This window comes from Cadophora gregata (assembly GCF_030347475.1).
Source record: "Cadophora gregata isolate MNR1 chromosome Unknown scaffold_1, whole genome shotgun sequence".
Lineage (NCBI taxonomy): Eukaryota > Fungi > Ascomycota > Leotiomycetes > Helotiales > Ploettnerulaceae > Cadophora > Cadophora gregata.
In genome coordinates, this window is record NW_026695924.1 from 2,804,573 (window position 1) to 2,822,179 (window position 17,607).

General features: G+C 48.3%; 8 protein-coding genes across 9 annotated transcripts; 3 read left to right on the forward strand and 5 right to left on the reverse strand.

Moving 5' to 3' along the window:
* Positions 1 to 42: 42 nt before the first annotated feature.
* ONS95_000918 (uncharacterized protein) lies at positions 43 to 2,063 on the reverse strand (the record flags this gene model as incomplete). The annotated part of the gene is made up of 3 exons (XM_058494095.1): positions 43 to 1,182; positions 1,231 to 1,628; positions 1,682 to 2,063. The coding sequence occupies 3 exons, from the start codon at positions 2,061 to 2,063 to the stop codon at positions 43 to 45; spliced, it is 1,920 nt and encodes a 639-aa protein (XP_058364298.1).
* Positions 2,064 to 3,287: 1,224 nt separating this feature from the next.
* On the forward strand, positions 3,288 to 4,098 carry TIF51 (Eukaryotic translation initiation factor 5A; the record flags this gene model as incomplete). Its single annotated transcript, XM_058494096.1, has 4 exons — positions 3,288 to 3,308; positions 3,522 to 3,791; positions 3,847 to 3,979; positions 4,031 to 4,098. 4 exons carry the CDS (start codon positions 3,288 to 3,290, stop codon positions 4,096 to 4,098), a joined length of 492 nt encoding a protein of 163 aa, XP_058364299.1.
* A 925-nt stretch (positions 4,099 to 5,023) lies between these two features.
* ONS95_000920 (uncharacterized protein) lies at positions 5,024 to 6,890 on the reverse strand (the record flags this gene model as incomplete). Its single annotated transcript, XM_058494097.1, has 6 exons — positions 5,024 to 5,148; positions 5,197 to 5,445; positions 5,495 to 5,872; positions 5,919 to 6,126; positions 6,174 to 6,698; positions 6,765 to 6,890. The coding sequence occupies 6 exons, from the start codon at positions 6,888 to 6,890 to the stop codon at positions 5,024 to 5,026; spliced, it is 1,611 nt and encodes a 536-aa protein (XP_058364300.1).
* A 1,245-nt stretch (positions 6,891 to 8,135) lies between these two features.
* On the forward strand, positions 8,136 to 10,860 carry ONS95_000921 (uncharacterized protein). The gene is made up of 6 exons (XM_058494098.1): positions 8,136 to 8,616; positions 8,694 to 8,862; positions 8,919 to 9,312; positions 9,364 to 10,484; positions 10,533 to 10,551; positions 10,694 to 10,860. The coding sequence occupies exons 1-4, from the start codon at positions 8,567 to 8,569 to the stop codon at positions 9,783 to 9,785; spliced, it is 1,035 nt and encodes a 344-aa protein (XP_058364301.1). The 5' UTR covers positions 8,136 to 8,566; the 3' UTR covers positions 9,786 to 10,484; positions 10,533 to 10,551; positions 10,694 to 10,860.
* On the reverse strand, positions 10,070 to 10,644 carry ONS95_000922 (uncharacterized protein; the record flags this gene model as incomplete). The annotated part of the gene is made up of 2 exons (XM_058494099.1): positions 10,070 to 10,408; positions 10,456 to 10,644. 2 exons carry the CDS (start codon positions 10,642 to 10,644, stop codon positions 10,070 to 10,072), a joined length of 528 nt encoding a protein of 175 aa, XP_058364302.1.
* Positions 10,861 to 11,123: 263 nt separating the features above from the next.
* On the forward strand, positions 11,124 to 12,474 carry ASK1 (DASH complex subunit ask1; the record flags this gene model as incomplete). The annotated part of the gene is made up of 4 exons (XM_058494100.1): positions 11,124 to 11,211; positions 11,269 to 11,375; positions 11,428 to 12,298; positions 12,344 to 12,474. The coding sequence occupies 4 exons, from the start codon at positions 11,124 to 11,126 to the stop codon at positions 12,472 to 12,474; spliced, it is 1,197 nt and encodes a 398-aa protein (XP_058364303.1).
* Positions 12,475 to 12,691: 217 nt separating this feature from the next.
* ONS95_000924 (uncharacterized protein) lies at positions 12,692 to 13,182 on the reverse strand (the record flags this gene model as incomplete). The annotated part of the gene is made up of 3 exons (XM_058494101.1): positions 12,692 to 12,741; positions 12,832 to 13,092; positions 13,149 to 13,182. The coding sequence occupies 3 exons, from the start codon at positions 13,180 to 13,182 to the stop codon at positions 12,692 to 12,694; spliced, it is 345 nt and encodes a 114-aa protein (XP_058364304.1).
* Positions 13,183 to 14,050: 868 nt separating this feature from the next.
* On the reverse strand, positions 14,051 to 16,879 carry ERG5 (RNA polymerase C-22 sterol desaturase). Of its 2 annotated transcripts, none has more exons than XM_058494103.1 (4): positions 16,521 to 16,879; positions 16,318 to 16,468; positions 15,302 to 16,269; positions 14,051 to 15,253 (listed from the first exon to the last, which is right to left on the reverse strand). In XM_058494103.1, exons 1-4 carry the CDS (start codon positions 16,684 to 16,686, stop codon positions 14,937 to 14,939), a joined length of 1,602 nt encoding a protein of 533 aa, XP_058364306.1. In that variant the 5' UTR covers positions 16,687 to 16,879; the 3' UTR covers positions 14,051 to 14,936. The 2 variants fall into 2 exon arrangements, with proteins under 2 accessions (XP_058364306.1, XP_058364305.1); XM_058494102.1 differs by having other exon boundaries at positions 14,051 to 14,916; positions 14,970 to 16,269.
* Between the last annotated feature and the right edge of the window lie 728 nt (positions 16,880 to 17,607).

A 17,607-nucleotide genomic window follows, 5' to 3' on the forward strand; every position in this document is an offset into this window, starting at 1 on the left:
TAGATATTATCCTGTGCATCAAAGCTTATAAAATTAGCATCACTACCCATCCTCTCCAAACGCCGTTTTGAGTCCTTCGAAATGCTCCTGCTGTTCCAACGCCAGCTTACCCTCAACGTCACCAATGATTGTCAGAATCAAGGAGTAGTTATTATACAGAAACCTTTCCCTCTTCCTTGAGTCCCCAATGACTTTACTAGTTTTAGTCAAAAATGCCTCGGTCTCACTTCGAAGTCTCATTAAACTTGCCGAGACCGGTTCATCGTCTCCTGCTTCCGTGCTCAAGGCCAAGATCCCTGCCATGAACTGGCCAAATCGCTGAGTCATGAAGTGAGGGGCAGCAGATTGTTTGGCTTGCTCAGACGTAGACGGTTTTCTGGTTGACACACCATTGATGACTGCCCGAACAGACTCACAATGATGATCCATCACTACTTGGAAGCGAGGCCACAGGGACATGCTGGTACCATTGATGTATCCATCGACAGCGGGTATTTTCCGACGTTGAAGCTCAAATGCGAAATGCTGGTTCAATCTTACACAGAGTAGAAGGCCGAGACAGTCGAACGTGTCGTGCGTCAAAAATTTCGTGAAACTTTGGCCCAGGGAAAATGTGGGCTCGAATATATAGTTGAAATGCCGCGAGATGGTAGAATAGGACAACGAGGGTGCAAAAAAGGTCGTGAGAAAGGAGTACTCGGCAGACGCGTTGTCAACCAGCGCAAGGTTAAAGTTCCTAAAGGGGACTTCCATATAATGAGTCGATTTGTCTTCCTCTGCGTTAAATGAAGAGAGGGCGGTTTGACTCCACGTCTTCAGCATATCGATTCGACGCCCCAAATTGAAAGCATCATGAGGTGCGGCTGATTTGGCACCTGACAGGATATTCGACTTCCGACTTGTGTCATCTTGGCCGAGCACGTCGTGCTTATCAATGCTATGGAGCTTGATCTTTTCAAGAGCTTTGTGGTAGCGCGTGAACTGGTTCAAAAAGTACCACCGCATGGTGTTCATGTAAGCCTGGCCAATCTGTTCGGCCAGCTGAGGATGGTGTTTATGTAAGAAAGCAAACAGGTCTTTGTATCGGATGAAGTGCTGTTGCTGTATAATCTGGGCATTAATGTTCGGCGATCGCAATGCTTTGATTTGGGCTACCATGAAGTCCCGGATTCGTTCGAGCGCCTGAGTGGGGTGTTAATAAAAGCTGCCAAGGATATCGACTTCCTTTACCTTGTCAACCAGATTTGCAAGTAAAGGCCTCAGATCGTTGATGCCTTTGATGTTGCGATTCTCTTTGGACTTAAGCTCTATGGATCTGGATCTTTTCTCAACCTCGGCGAGACCCTGAACCCAAGCCTCATCAATTGCGCCTTCAACGATCTTCGTTACAACTGCAGGGGAAACACTGATCTCTTCTACTATCGGACCCAATCCATTCTCCACGACCTTTCGATTCCCCAACCTGACGCTCAGCGCGGACGACCTAGCCTGCAATGTGTCTATCTCTGCTGACACTGCAGCAAGGTCGTTCTGAAAACTCGTCAAGTTGATCTCGACTGAGTTGAGTATGTCGTCACAAGCACGAATTGAATGGTGAAGATTTTCGAATTTGGCCTTGTCCTGCTCGACTACCAATATGATCAGCTGAGTATACGAAAACAAAGCGGCAGATGCAACATACACTGCTCCGTTGTCTGCGTAGTGTATAGATGCTCTTCGGCATCCATTGCAGGTGGAGAAATCAATTGTCGCAGGTTGAGGCCTTCAAAATCTAGTTCGCTCTCATACCCATCCAGACCTGTATTCCCCGCATAGACTGCCAAACCACTACCCTCAGAGCTCAGTAAACTCTCCAGCGCATCCAAGGGGCCAGGCAAATCAGGCACTGTCGATGACTTCTTCAGTCCTGACCCATTGGTTCTGCGAGAGGATGCTAATAACGACGTTGTGGAGTCATTGGAATTTATGGACAGCGAAGACGAGCGTGGACTGAATCCGGGTCTTTGTACAGCAGATACTGGACCAAGGTGACTCGGCCTCCTTGGTACTGGAGAATATGACATGTTTGCCTTTGGAGAAGAGATGCGGGTGACGAGCTAAGTGAAAATCGACCACAACGTCGCTGTATTCCCTGAACGACGTGTGTTGTCCTCCAACTTTGTGGTGCCAATCCCCTTTCAAACTGGAGGCTTTCTAGATTGGCGACTTAGTGGGAAGATAAGATGAGACAAGCTCTGAGAGCTCTTATGCCCATAGGAGTATGATTACCTGGGACATGATCGTGTTCGTGCTGCCCAGGACTGTAGGGCGTGGCGTCAAGCTCTGGTAATCGCTATCGCTGTAGCACTTGACAGAGCGCACCGGAGAATGACTCAACTGCCGACTAGTACAGGTCGAAGGGCCGGGAGACCTGATAGGTAGGTAATTGGTGTCAGGGCGAGGCGCCGATGAGTTCAATCGAGTCCAATGTTGCTGATTTAGGGGTTGGGGTGGGTTGGCTTGGGGGGTCGGTATTAGGCGTGGAAGTAGAATTGCAGTGAGGAGTGAACGGAGGACATGGGAGGACGAGAGAGAAGATGGAGATATGTCTGCCCGGAGCTACTGTACAGTGCAGCTGGCAGCTAGGTACAGTAGGTACAGTAGGTGCAGTCCAGTACGCCTGCGCAGCAGGCACAGCACAGTGCTGCACAAATACTATAATACCTTAGTACGGTGTAGTGCCGTGCAGGGCAGGCAGGCAGGGTACCATGGGCGGTAATGAGTTCCTCACTGTAGCGAGTGTAGGTAGCTACGCTGTACTGTAGAGAGGCTCGATTGCGCCTGCGCCCGCGGTCTTTGGCCTTGCCCCGTCCGTGTCCATGGCGGGAGTGGAGCTGGATGGAAGGGAGCCTGAAAGGAATGGTCGCTGCCGTCCGCTCGAGGGCTTGCACCGCGACCTGCCTGATTGGCTAGGCTTGCAAGTAAGACCCGCTCTTTCGCACAACCTCAAGCAATGCTCTTTCTGACTGGCTCGCTTCCTCTCTCGGCTGGGTTCCACTTCCACTCTGTTTCCTCACCTGTGCCCACAGTGCCACACCCACACCCACACCCACTCGGAAAAGACTAGACTTCTGCTCTGTTCAGGTCTGCTCTGCACCGCACGCCGAATCCTCTGTGCTCCTCGCCTCGTTCTCAACCACTTCACTTCACTTTACTCCTCCAAGTTTTTCACCTGCGATCCCACACCTCCTGCGCCCACTCCATCCTTACTTCGCAACCTCACTCACTTCGCCTCACCCTCATTCAAGATGGCGGACAACGATGCCCAGGTACGTTCATGCCCTTTTAAAGAGACGTGGCGTGGAGGAGAGAGAGAGAGACACACAGAGCAAGAATTTATCCAGCATACACCCCGCACCACACACGCCCCACCATTCAGACCAAAACCACAATATCGGCGCAGCGACCTCGAATCGCCCGTCACAAGCACGACACCACAAGGAGTCTATCAGGGGGGTAATGCTAACTGTATGTCTTTGCAGCATGATCATACTTTCGATGCCGTCGCGGACGCTGGCGCATCTGCCACTTTCCCAATGCAGTGCTCTGCCTTGAGAAAGAACGGTTTCGTCGTGATCAAGAACCGCCCTTGCAAGATCGTCGACATGTCTACCTCCAAGACTGGCAAGCATGGTCACGCCAAGGTCCATCTCGTCGCCATCGACATCTTCACTGGCAAGAAGCTCGAAGAACTTTGCCCGTCCACCCACAACATGGATGTCCCTAACGTCACCCGCAAGGAATACCAGTTGGTAGGTCGTGGGCATACACACTCTCTCATTTGCGTTGCTAAAACTGCCCTTGTAGCTCGACGTCTCTGACGATGGTTTCCTCTCCCTGATGGCCGATGATGGCGAGACCAAGGATGATGTCAAGGTTCCCGATGGAGAAGTTGGCGAGAAGATTGAGAAGCTTTTCACTACCGAGGAGAAGGACACCAGTGAGTTTTGCCACTCCAATTGGAAAAAGGAAAATAACTGATTCCATTTAGACGTTATCGTTCTTACTGCCATGGGTGAACAAGCTGCCATTGAAGCCAAGGAAGCTCCTCGCGGTTAAATGACTTCTAGCCACTACTTTGACTTCGACCTTGTTGCCAGCAGTGACGTACCTTCTGTCTGCGGACTCGTGGCTTTGAAATGCTGAATCAAGAAATATCTCGAGGCTATGGTACCTGCAGTCTAGTAGTCGTTGCGTGGGAGGCTATCTGGACACATTGGCACTACACTGGTTATACTTCCTGGGCTTTGCAAATCATCTTCTTCCTTTTGTCTTTGATCGGTGCTACATGACCACTATTTGGCCGGCGTAGTCAAAAAATGGACGTTCGGGATGTGTAGATAGCATATCCGTAGAAATCGATGGTTTTGTGAAAGGAGCTTGCCTGATGCTGCTCCAATGTGAAGTTTATTGACTCATTGGAGTAAGGCACATGGTCGAATCTCTAGTATCTCTGTCTTCGCCACTTGTTTTGTTACCTAACACTACATCTTCTGCAACAAAGCCCTGCCTCCTCGGGCATTGCGAATCAGGCTTCCAACGCCGTTGAGTATTCCTGAGTTCCAGGTGCTAGTCCCTCTCGATGTTTGCTCCCAATCTACATGTTCCAGCAGTAAGCAGGTCTTGAGCCAGCCTCAGATCACTAGTGTGGGATAACGTGAATGAACACATATATATGTATATTCATAGGAGTGCAGCTATGTCTTCGAGAATAAATACGTAAAATTACATATGCCAGAAGTTGCACTTGTGTTATGCCAGGCCTTGGACAACGACAAGAGCTTCAACATAAGCTAGGCAAGTACGAACTGATTCAGTTACTCACCTGGATGTTCAACCATTAACAAGCACAGAATAGCGCCAGAATTTGCTGACGTTTCAGGGACACTTTCAAGTTAACGCCTTTGATAAATGTTCCCACGAGAGCATTGCCTCAGAGAGAGTCCATTCAAGACTCGCAACAGGTATACCTGCTATAATTCTGTTATCCATTCTCTGATTCCAGTAAGGACCGTCTCCTAATGTCTGCAAGTCGCCATGTCTCTAAATGGACTTCAAGACGAAAGACATTTCTGAGAAGCTGTTCCGAGGAGATGCACACAATTGATGCTGTACTAGATTAGCACCGCGGAAGTATTTGCGAGTCATACAACGTACCAGCTAACTCAAAGAAGGCACTAGCTTCGTCTGGAAGTTCCTCGTCCATTCGGTATCGCTTGTAGAGCTCACCAGCTCGCAGAACTTCCCCACAGCCACTATCCCCTTCGATTGGCCTTGGTTCTTGCAGTATAAGAGTTTGCTGCATAGACCGAAGCCTAGCTGTGGCATCCTCGTGGTGTGAATTATCCTTGCGTGGATGGGGAGACGATTTATACATAGGAAATATCTGAAGAATTTGTTCTGATACTACAAAGCATGTTAGTGGACTGGAATGCTCTAAACAGCGAGAACTCACTTTTCGCGTCTCTGTTGTCGATCCAGGTGTTTTCATACCAGTCGAGATAATCATCCAGCTTCCGGGCACTCATGTTCCAGACATTCGCATCGGTGACTTTGAATACCTCACCCTTCTCCACACATCGCAGGGATTCTTGAGCAGTTGCTTTGGTCCATTGGGACCAGTCTATCTTGACTACTGAGGGATCGGAATAGCTCTCGGGAGTCCGATCAACATTGTCGAATGGGTGTGCTAGCTTTGTTGCTATCACGATCAGGCTCATCAGCTGTATCTCTGGATGAGCAGTGCCACGCCGCGCCGTATTGTGGACCGTAGGGTATGTAAAGTCCACTTGGAGCAAGGTTTCCAATCGACGAATCGCAGGATACAACTCGACTGTTGATTTAGCAGGAATTCGTAGGCTCAAGAATTCTTGACTCACCAGGAAGACACAACTCTTTCATGTATCGGAATAAGAGTAAGGGTACGTTTAATTTTGGGAACTGCATCTCGTACTCAATATTAAAGAACTCGGCCAATTGCGCTATACTATTGTGAAGCTTCATGCCATCCAAAGGCGCCCTGATTTCGAGTGCAGCATGGAAGTGTGCTGGAAGCTTAGATCTCATCTCGCTGGGAACTTCCTTGATCTAAGTGATAGTCAGCGTAAGAGTCTACAAGCCTGAGCTGTACTTACTGCACGGTTATAGATTATTCTACCATGAAGTGCCCATTTGTGGAAGTCCCCTATGCTAATAGGAACGTTGAGCATCAGCGTTCCTAAGTAGCATAGAGCCAGCGTTCCAATTAGCCTGGGAAGCTTCTCTCCCATCATCACACTCGTTCTGCTCCTTCTTGACCCTATACTTTGGTGTGTCATGCCGTCAGTATCAGTATTGTTTCCTTCACTTGCAGAGCTGAAGAGCATCGTTCCTGTCCCAGAGCCGTAACCACTCTTCTCATCTCTAGGCAATTCGAGGACCATTAGTCTCAGCTCCCAAAGGTCTCGGATGATGATCCGAAGGTCCTCTGGTAAACCCAAGTCAGTTACCAGCCAATGGCATTGTTTCCACAAAATCAACTGGTAACATTGCAGATACAATTCCCTTGCCTCTCTGCCATTAAGGATTGTTTCGACGCGTTCTCTCTCTTCTTTCCTCTTCCGAGACCTTTTGCCCTGTGCATTCCAATCATCCTCATCTTGCTGAGTTTGAGTAAATCCCTGCAATTGTGTCAGGCATGTGATCGCAAGTCCAGTCAAACTGGCGTAGGTAGGTGAAGAACGAACCGCCTGCTCATGGCCCGTTTGACAGAATTTCTTCCCGTCCTCGATATAGAACTTACGGGCTCGACATCCCTCTTCGGTGCAGCTTTCACCTCGGTGGAAACGTTGATACTCGATATGGGAAGACATCAGCAACGCCAGCGTCTTTACTATTATTTAAGGAAGATTCGCGCTACCCAGTGCATGCACTGCAATGGGTACTGGCTCATGACGCAAGCCACACAGAATCAAAATCAAGAAGCAAGCGAGACTTCGGAAATGTCAAAAAGTAATCAAAAGGTGAAATCATAGAAGCGCAGTCCCCATTAGATTCATCAGTCCCATTTAGGTATGAAACGCCCCTGCCGGGTTGAATCACGTGAAAACAATCAAGAGCCTACCTACTCGTACTACCTACCTTACATAGGTAAAGTGGGGCAACTCGCTTGTGCCCACAATGGCGGCAGACGAATATTCGTCACTTTCGTCTGTTCGAGATCTTAATATCGCGACAACAACGACGACGGCCTTACGAAACCGCCAAGAGTATGTATAAGTTCCTCCTACTTGCCAATGTTTGGCTGTTGCCCATAATGACATGATCGCTAACTTTTCCCTCTTTCTAGTGCAGATGTAAGTCCTCGAAAAACCTCCCACACGTCCACCAAGTACCGCAAATGCAAAAACGACTCTGGAATCGAAGAAAGACTGACATCTACCTTCAAGCTTCGTAAAAACCCTCACTGGAAAGACTATTACTCTTGAAGTAGAGTCCTCTGATACCATCGACAATGTCAAGAGCAAGATCCAAGACAAGGAAGGAATTCCACCCGACCAGCAGCGTTTGATCTTCGCGGGAAAGCAACTTGAGGATGGCCGAACCCTTTCCGATTACAACATCCAGAAGGTATGCACCCATGGTTCTGATTCAGCGTAAATATGATGGATTGGGGAGTTACTGGGCTGCAGCAAAGGTTTCTAAGTGCGTCAGTGGTAGCTGACAAGAACGATTCAATAGGAGTCCACTCTTCACCTAGTCCTCCGTCTCCGTGGTGGTATCATTGAGCCATCGCTCAAAGCCCTCGCTTCAAAGTTCAACTGCGATAAGATGATCTGCCGAAAGTGCTATGTACGCATTCCTTCGACAACAGGTTGTCCGTCAAACTAACTTTCTACAGGCCCGTCTCCCTCCCCGTGCCACCAACTGCAGAAAGAAGAAGTGCGGTCACACCAACCAACTCCGACCAAAGAAGAAGCTGAAGTAAACGGTTCGCTCATTTGGCGTTTGGAGGCTCTGGAAGACGGTCAGATGGTCAGGAAATTGGGGCTTCGTGAGCTTGCAAGCTGTATTAGTCTCACAATAGCATGAGCACGCAATACGAAGGACAATGACCAAAAATGGCCTGCAATGAAACAATGTGACATCCTAGGAATTGCAGAGGGGTATCTCGATGCATTTTGGGTTTTGCTAGAGGAATGATGTGCTTTAGAGCTTCTGTAGTGCTTTAGGAGCAGCCTCTGCTCGCACTTCGCATCGAGAGAAGCCGGGAACCACATCCTCTGTAACGACACAGATCATCCGCTCCATGACATGTCGTCGGATGGGGTTCTTGTCCACTCGAAATCTAGCTGCTCTCTACCATGTTCCTCCTGTGGCATACTACAACGTGTGCTTTTTGCCCAGTGGGAATGCCTTCTCAGCCATTATTGGGGATCCGGTGTCCATACTTGTCTTTACACGCTTGTAGTCATGTGAACCTATACCTCTCAAGGTTCGAAGTGAAATTGGCAAAGAAATATGCGGCTTTGCTGATACCAAATGTCCAATGGTGGGGTGGCTTCTTATGGCATGGATATGTTGCGTGAGGACCGCAGGGTGGGTATATATTCGTGTTCAGGGGTTGTCAGCTAGTGTAAATACTTGTAGCTGTCAAACTGAACTGCCACAACCAGACACTCCGAGGCTCTCACACGTAAGGGCATACAGCTTGAACCCGCAAAGCGCAACATAAGACAATTCACCTATCCGATACCACTCCAAGCTTCAAACCGTAAGACGATGTCTGGTCCAGGTCCAGGTACCGGTTACGATGTGGTGGTCGATGTCGACGAGGAGGGGGATGTATGCTCTCCTGCTTTTAACACGAATGGCATTACGTGCACTGCTAACTACATCAGCTTGGTCACACCGATCTTCAAGAAGATCTTGAGTTTCATTCTTCCAATTTTAATACGGATAATCCTACCAACTCAAGAAAGCTGCCAGGCTCATCAAGCGGTCTCCCTGCGCCTGTGACATCTGGAAGTGGTTCCTCCAAACGCTACCTCTGGACACTATCCTTCTACGCGCAGTTCTTCGATGTTGATACCAGCTCTGTCCTTTCAAGGTGCTGGGCGGCCTTATATCCACGAGCAAACTTCCTCGATGTCCTCGAGGGCAACGCTGATCTCTACGGGCCGATCTGGATCGCGACCACTGTGGTGTTTATACTCTTCTTGGGGGGCACAATCAGCAAATACTTGGCAGAGACTGGGAGTGAACATTTCGTCTACGACTTCAGACTTTTGAGCGGTAGGTATAGTTCCGAAATTGTCCCTAGAGAATGCACTGATTGTTCAAAAGGTGCCGCCGGCCTCATCTACGGCTACACCCTCATCATCCCCATCGCACTCTTCCTCGCTCTGAAGTACTTTGGGAGCGAATCCGCCAATCTACTCGAATGCTGGGCTCTATATGGATACTCAAATCTCATCTGGATCCCCGTTGCATTGATCTCCTGGTCCCCTATTACAACACTGAACTGGGTCTTTGTTGCTGTTGGATTCGGTCTCAGTGTGGCCTTTCTCCTCAGGAACCTGTATCCAATCTTGAGCGCAACGGACAAGCAGACAAGCAAAGCTCTATTAATCCTTGTGGTTTGCCTCCATGCTGGATTAGCTATTGCCATCAAAGTCTTGTTCTTCGCTCATGGCAGTCCCGTTGCGAAGACCCCAAAAGATGCGCCAGAGGCAAGAGAAGGAGCAACACGCCTATTCATGTATTGATAGGGCATTACAATAGTGTACCTGAAGTGTATGATAGAATATAGTGACAGGAGATTCGCGATTCCTATGGAAATTCTTTTACGTTCAATCAAGCAGCCTTTGTAGGTCTCCCAAGTCCACATAATTTTGGGAAGGCTCAAGACAGCCAAAAGCTACTAGGATCTGCATCTCGCTGACACCTATGAGCCCAAATTTCTCGTAGTATGCCACCCACTGTCCTTGACCAGATGCCTTCATTAAGATATTTGACCAGCGGCTATCAGGCCAAACCCACATCTATGCTACTACCTTGCACCCTCCTTTACACCTCCTTTCTTATCCCAATCCAGCCAGCTTCCCTGATACTCTGCAACATTATCCCAGCCAGCTTGCCGCGCCAATGCTGCCGCAGCACGACTTCTTACCCCTGACTTGCAGTAGAAGATGACCTCCTGCTCCTTGCTTGGTCTCTCAAATCCGAATCTGTCCTCGAACTCTTCTGCGGTAATGAAAAACGAATCTGGCTTCGAAGTGATAGGTATGTTAATAGATCCAGGAATTGTACCGGTAGCCTGCAGTTCTCCTGGTTCCCGACTGTCGATTAAGATGCGATTTGTATTCGGTTTCTCGATGAAAGATTTGACCTAATGTCTGTCAACACGGAAACCCAGAAGGGAGGCCGATACCTTACATCTTCGAAGGAGTAAATTTTGCTACTAGGTGATGTCTGCGAGGAGAATCTTGAGTATGAAGGCTGACTAACGTCAGGAAAAACTCTGGAAAAGAGGTGTGGTTGCACTCTAATTTGTCGAGCTGCTTGTAAATTTGAGCATCGTGATGTCCGAAGAACAATAGAGGTCGCAGCTTGAAGCGTACTCATGTTGCTGGTACAATACCTTGAGGCGAGCGGGTGTTGACATGAAGCATAGAGGAACAGCTCCACATCACCAGCGATCGACAACCCCTCTCGCTGGCGCCTCCGCTCCCCTTCACACGGGAGGCCGGCAAGGCGAAATCGCATAGAAGTACAAACAACATCATGCCTTTAGACTCGCACGAGCTCCGCAGCCAATAATCTTACCTTACTGAAATTATAGTAGGCTCTTGTACTGTAAACTGTCCTAGTAGCTATTGCTCATCCAAGCTACAGCCAAATGGGGTTTCATATATCCAGAAGATATAGCCTGGACAGACTTCTATTCTCTGCAGGCAGCTGTGGCACTGGGGCTTGAAGCGGTCCAGAGCATGCAACCCAAAAAACGCGCTTGAGCTTCCGCGTCGCCTCAATCGGGAGAAAAGTCGACTTGATTTCCACATCTGCCCCCTTCCTAGCCCAACTCTTCTACCCCACCGAGCAAAATGTCTCGTCCGACCTCTACCGTTCGACCTTTGTCCCTGACTGAAGAGCTCGAGAAACTCGAGCAATCTATTACGCTAACATTACAAGGTCAAAACAGCCACCACCTCCTTCAAATCTAGTAACGGAGCAGTCTAACGGTCCTAGAAATCGACCACAACTTCAGCCGAGCCCATCGAATTGTAACATCGAGCATCTTGCCAGTCGTTGAACAGTATGTAGAACGCTCAAGTGCAGTTTGGGAAGGTTCAAAGGTTAGTAAATGGCCACCATCACAGAGATAGATACCCCCTGATATCGGGGTAGTTTTGGAAGCAATTCTTCGAAGCCAGCGCCAACGTGTCCCTATCAGGGGTCGAGGAGCGAGAAGAGGAGGAGGACGCTTCTTATACTCAATCCCATGGAGACATCAGTACCTATGCAACCTTGCAGCAAGGAGACGATAGCGCTAGATACCCAAGCCGTCAACACGATGTCTATGATCAAACTGATGACTCTCTGCTCGATGATGCCGACATTAGTGGCAGCACACCTCGGGCTACACGTCCCAAGAGCTCTTCTTCTAATAAGTCAAGATTCGCAGAGTACCCTTCTCCATACGAAGAACTAAAGCAGGAGTTGAAGGGAGGGTCTCAGTGGCAGGGTAGAGGAGACGAGACTGAGTTGCCTTCAACCCCAGGAGCCAAGTCCAGAATTCCAGACATGTCAATGACGCCGATGTCTTCCCCATTCGACCCAACGTCGTATCTTCAGTCTACTGCCAATCGCAAGGCGGCAGATCCATTATTGCACAGAGTTCTGGACAAGAATTACCGCATCCAGGCTACGCCTCATACCAGTCGCAAGGAACAGAAGACGCCTGCAAATAAGCCATCATGGCAAGACACGACTTCGCCCATGTCATCGCCGCCTGCAGCCGTGCCGCAGCTTCATGCGGAGATCTTTAGTTCTCCCTTCCGCCAGCAGTACAGCCGGCCAAATGTGCCAAGAACTCCTGGTGTTAGTGTCCAAACTCCTGCCAAGAAACAGCTGGTTTCTGGGCCGGCGAAGAAGGATGAGATCAGCTGGGAGAGCGACAGCGATGAAGATGCGGAAGGCGTCTACAGGGAGTTAGGCATGAGTCCGCCCAAGACTATACAGTTCTCCTTACCACAGTCGAGACTTCTTCAAACACCAGGTAAATTCCCTTTCAAACTCAGTTTCCAATGCTAACTTTTCGTAGCAAGGGAGGCCAGTAAACGTATTGTGGAAGATTTGCTCACTACTGCCGGGGCCGGATTCGACGGAACAGACGATCTGGAGGACAGCCCCAGCATGGTGGCAGTAAAGGATGGGCTTGATGATAGCTTTTGATAAAACTATTGCATGTTCTTAAATTATCAAATACAAGATTGTGCTAAGATTTGGTCCCAGAAGTCAACATCGGTCCGTCGGTGAGCAAGCATCGATTGTACCGGGGTTGTCGGTCCCAAACACGAACTCCCATGTCTCCCAAATCTGTGCCCAGATTTCAATTGCTAATTTTCATATAGTGAGAAATATGGAATAAACAAATCTCCGACCGCCAAGCTCATCGTATCGCAGCCCAGATCATGTAAGCTTCGGCGGTAGCCTGCCTAGCTGCGCTCCGGTTAGCAAATGCTATCTTCCCAGTCTTTCAGCTACACACTCCTAATTCACATTCACCACCATAGTCTGGTAAGGACTTACGAGTTTTCATTTCAGACGGTAGCCTCTTAACTTCCCTCGACGTGACAGTAGATCGGGCTGCTGCTTCTTTACGACTTCGGTAATCCTTGTACGGACTAGGGATCTTGCTCTTTACGGTATCTTTGAGCAAGCCGATCTTTGATGAGAACGTCGAAGAAGTAGAGATGGACGCTCTGTCCCCGTCGTCAAGGGGCTGCTTGACGGGCTTCATTCTTGGTGACGCAGGGTGGAATAGGGTCGGAGGCTCCTCGTCGGGAAATGCTAATTTCATATCAGGTCTAGGTAAATTGATGTTTTCTGAGCAGACTGTAACATACTGCTCTTTGGAGAAACAGAGAAACCGCTCGACATTTTGCATAGGCTTTGGGGTTTTAGTAGGCCTATCTACCTGGCCTTGCTATGACTACCTGACCGGTGAGATGTGGTTTGGAAGGAGACGTAGTTTGTCTAGAAGTTGCGGTGCTTTGGTCATGAGGAAAACGCTTCTCTGGGTGGAAGCAGCACTTATATAGATCCTCATTTCGAGTCATCGATCTACTCTTACCTTCTTGCATCATTACTCCGACATGTCCTCGCCGGCCTCTTGAAATGTGTTGTCCGGAATCGCACTCTGCATCCGTTCAGGACCCCTTTCTGTTGAAAGGGTAGGTGGGTAGGTATAAGGGGAACGCCGAATGGGTCAGTAAGCGAGCTCCGCCAATTCCGCATCAACCACATAATACCCAAGTAAGCACCAAGAGGAATTCCACCGGTGTGACTCAAGCTGTTGTAAGAAACGCCCTGTTTGTCTTGACTTTCACCTATAATCAAGCTACTGTAGTAGGTCTGGTGAGTTAAATGTGGCTTGGTTCTGGGAGAGCTGGAAGTTGAGACATGTCGAGTTGTCCACTGGTTTGTTTCTGGTTTGCGTCGTCTAGGTACAGCCTCCAGATCTATGGAGCATTGCTTGCTGTTGTCCTTGTGGCTCTGTCAGGTTTAACCAAGCCCATATCGACTGTATTCATCCGACACTCGACTCAATCCCGAATCCTCAAACTCGCCATCAAACGACGAATATCGTTGTGACACTGGAAGCATCGACCGTAGGTAATGAGTCTCTACCACGCGGTTTTACTCCGCATGCGGGTTACTGTTGGAAAGCTTGCGTAACGAGTTAAACTCCGGGCTCTTTTGTACATAGCTCTCAGATCCTAAGTCCACATTATTGTTAAGCTGCATGGGTTTCCTGTCAAAGTGATAGTGCAGGTACTACCTCGTGTTGATCTGAACGTCGTTATGCTTCTAAGTCACAACTACGGTGACAACAGAAATCACGTCATTGCAAGTGTCCAAAGTAATGACAAAATAACGGCGTAAATAAAGATGCCGACAGTACCAACGACTCCGTGCACAACTCCGCCTCTAGCCTCTGGTATAGTCCGAATTTGGGCAACAAATCATCTTTTGAGAAGTGGAGTCTTCAACTGGTGTTCCCCGCGTCAAGAGCTGGCAATTGCAGATGTTGATTCTCCACCGAGGAAGCAGGCAGAGATACTTACGATTTGAGCCAGTCTGGTCAAAGCCCAGCTGTTCGCTTTGCGGGCTTCATGTATATCTCCGTCTCGGAATAACAAACAGTCAAGCAAAAATCCAAATGCAAAGACTCCCAAGCATTCTGGCAATGCGGTTCACCGGTTTCGCGGAAGTGATGCACGAGTGGCTTCCCTCTCAACTATGCAGGCATGCGTTTATTTCTCGATGTAAGTCCAGAATTTGAAGCACCAGTCTAAGTATGTACATACAGAGGTCGTGCCTCATCCTGTGTCAATAGTGCTAAGGTGAGACAAGCACAGGTATACGAACGTATTGTTTAAGGAAGTCGACTTGAGGCATTTGTATTAGATATGATGTTACAAAGGATTATTACTCTCCTGGCGACTATTAATTTCCAATGCTCCAAAACGCCTTGAGAACTCATCCTCATTTGCAAATGCTGTAAAGGATCGCATGGCCGTGCAGGATTGACCTGAAAACTCAGGTGCGGTAAAGGGGCGATTTGAAATCAGTCTTTCAAGATCGTTTCGAGAAAGTCAAAGGACAATCATCCTATATATATTAGCAGTGGGCTAGATGATGAAGGAGAGCTTAAAACGACGTACCATGGGAAATATTGTGGCAAAGACCTTGATCTCTTCGGAAAGTGGTGTTGGGTGGTGAACCCAGTCAAGATGCATTGCTGCTTTCCCAATCATGAGAGCCAGGTTGAGCTGTGCATACACTTGACCTAGACAGTAATGAGGTCCAGTTCCGAAGACCAAGAAATTCTTTGCGCCTTTGATTTCTGCATCTCCCGTGACGTATCTATCTGGGTCATAGATATCAGGGTTTGTGTAGATTTCGGGGTCGCGAAGCGCTGGGTAAACCGTTGGGATGATCATGGCACCTACAGGAAGTTAGCAGCATCAACACAGTACATAAGACCCAGACATACCTTTAGGAACAGTGTAGGTGTCGCTAATTGGAAAGGCTTTCTTTGCAAGATATGGTACCATTAAGACTGGGGGTCGATATCTGAGCAGTTCCTTGACAGCAGCACGAGTGTAGACCATCTCGTCCAGAATATCCATCGTTACAGGCTTGTTGCGATCGCCACCGCGAACGCGAAGGTTCTCCTCGCGAACTTTATCGAGTACGTCAGGTCTCTGGGCCATAGTTTGGAATAACCATGTGGCTGCGCTACTCGTAGCATCTTGGGACGCAAATAAAAACGTGAAGACAGTCTGGGAGATCTCATAGTCCGTGAAGTCGCGAAGCATGGGCGACGGCTTCTCGATTCCTTCCATTGACAAGCCTTTCTCTTGGCGTTCGCGATATTTGGCCGAGTCGAGTTGAGCCTTGACCCAGCCATCCATAATGCAGGTTATGTCACCTCCAGCAGCCATGCGAACCTTGCTCTTTGCAGCACATTTGGCAAATTCTTCGAGCACCATATCAGCTGCCTTTTTGCCGTACCAGGTCTTCGTGAATGGTATCATTATAGGGAAGTTGACTAGCTCCAGGGCTGCTGTGATGTTATAGTAATCATCGGCGATCTTCTTGATAGCTTCATCCGATATGTAGTAGCCAACGAAAGTTCGGCACGAGACAGCACACATGACTTCACGAAACTCGGCCATGTATGGCACTGGTTTTCCCTTTGCATCTTCCGTGACCTTTAGAAACCTCTCAAAATAGGCATTGTAAACAGCGTCCTGTCCGGGCAGGTATGTTTCGAGAGCCTTCCGTGTAAAAAGGCCATTCAGGCCTTTTCGGAAATCAACGTGAGCCTTTCCGTCAAGAAAAACCCAGTTTGTCTTGCCAAGTAGCTTGTGGGCCACATCTACCACGCATGGTTTGACGAATCCTGGAGAATTGAAGACCTTTCTAGACATGTCGCGGGTTGAGGCAATGACGACGAATCTAAAACATATCAATCCTGTTTTGCCTATATGTGCTGTTGAAACCTACTTGTGGAATACAGACACACAGCTGAGCTCACCACTAGCCCACTTCGCCTTGTACTCGTCGAATTTTGGATTCACGGACTCCAGAAAAGGGCCAATGAACGGTATCTTCCATGCCGGACCAGGAATTGAGCCCTTCTGCCAAAGATAGCTGCCTGTGAGATGGTAAGCTGTTGGGCAGAGTATAGAGAAAATTCGGGTGCTGACATTGATCATATGCAACCATCACGGCAAGTAGGGTCAGGGCAATTGTCCAGCCGCTGAGTTCTGAAAGAGTTGCCAAGAGACCATTGATGCGAGGACTGCTGGCCATGTGCGCAAATTTAGCATCTGCTAGAGTGGAGGCAAAAGTAACATTCTCTATGATCGCCATAGCTGCCTCTTTGCTGCTTCTATCAAAAGCCGTGTTGTTGAATGAAGGTTCCTCCGTTGGTGGGGGGCTGGTCTGCGGTGCTGCAGTCGGTTTGGCAACGAGTGAATGGAATACTCCAAAACGGCCAGAGCAGTGCAGTTCGTGCTGCGTGCAGCCTTGGAAGTTCCGATGCCAGGCCGGCGCAGTGTATCGCGCCACTGATGAAGGGTGGCTTCAAGGATGAGAGGGTGGAGGAGGTCAAGGTGAAAGCGACGGCAAAGAAGAGTGAGGGAGGAAAGGGAAAGAATAAGACATGAGAAATTAATACTGTCCCCCCCCCCCGGCTCCAATGTAAAAAGTGGGTCGGGCGGCACATTTCCTCTAGCTGTGTATAGTAAGAATCCAGCGCTGCTCTAGAGAATCAGGTTAAGTTGTAGCCCTGAAATCTGGTGTTAATCATGTCACTCTTCACTAAATTTAGTACTATATTTATATAGCAACTGTAAGGGGAACAGATAGTAACACAAAAGCGGCTAGCTCACGCCTGCCCCACTTTTTACATTGGAGCCGGGGGGGGGACTGTATAGTCCCTCTCCCCCCGGTTTAATTGTCTAGCTCTATACTAAGACGCTCCCCTGTAACCTCGGCTGAATTACTATAATAGGATTATTATTATACCGCCTAAAGGCAGCTAATTAAGGTAAATATAAGCGTAAATACAGACTTTTAGCTACTTAAAAGCTAGAACTAAAAAGTCTTATATTAATACTTATAAGACTTTTTATAATATAACTTTAATATAGTAAAAGAGAGTTAAATATATAAGAACTCTATATATAACTATAAGTAGCTTATTATAACTATTTTACTACTTAAAAACTATTAAAAGATAATTAATAAGAAAGATAAGAATTATATAAATAAAAAAGAAACCTTTAAACC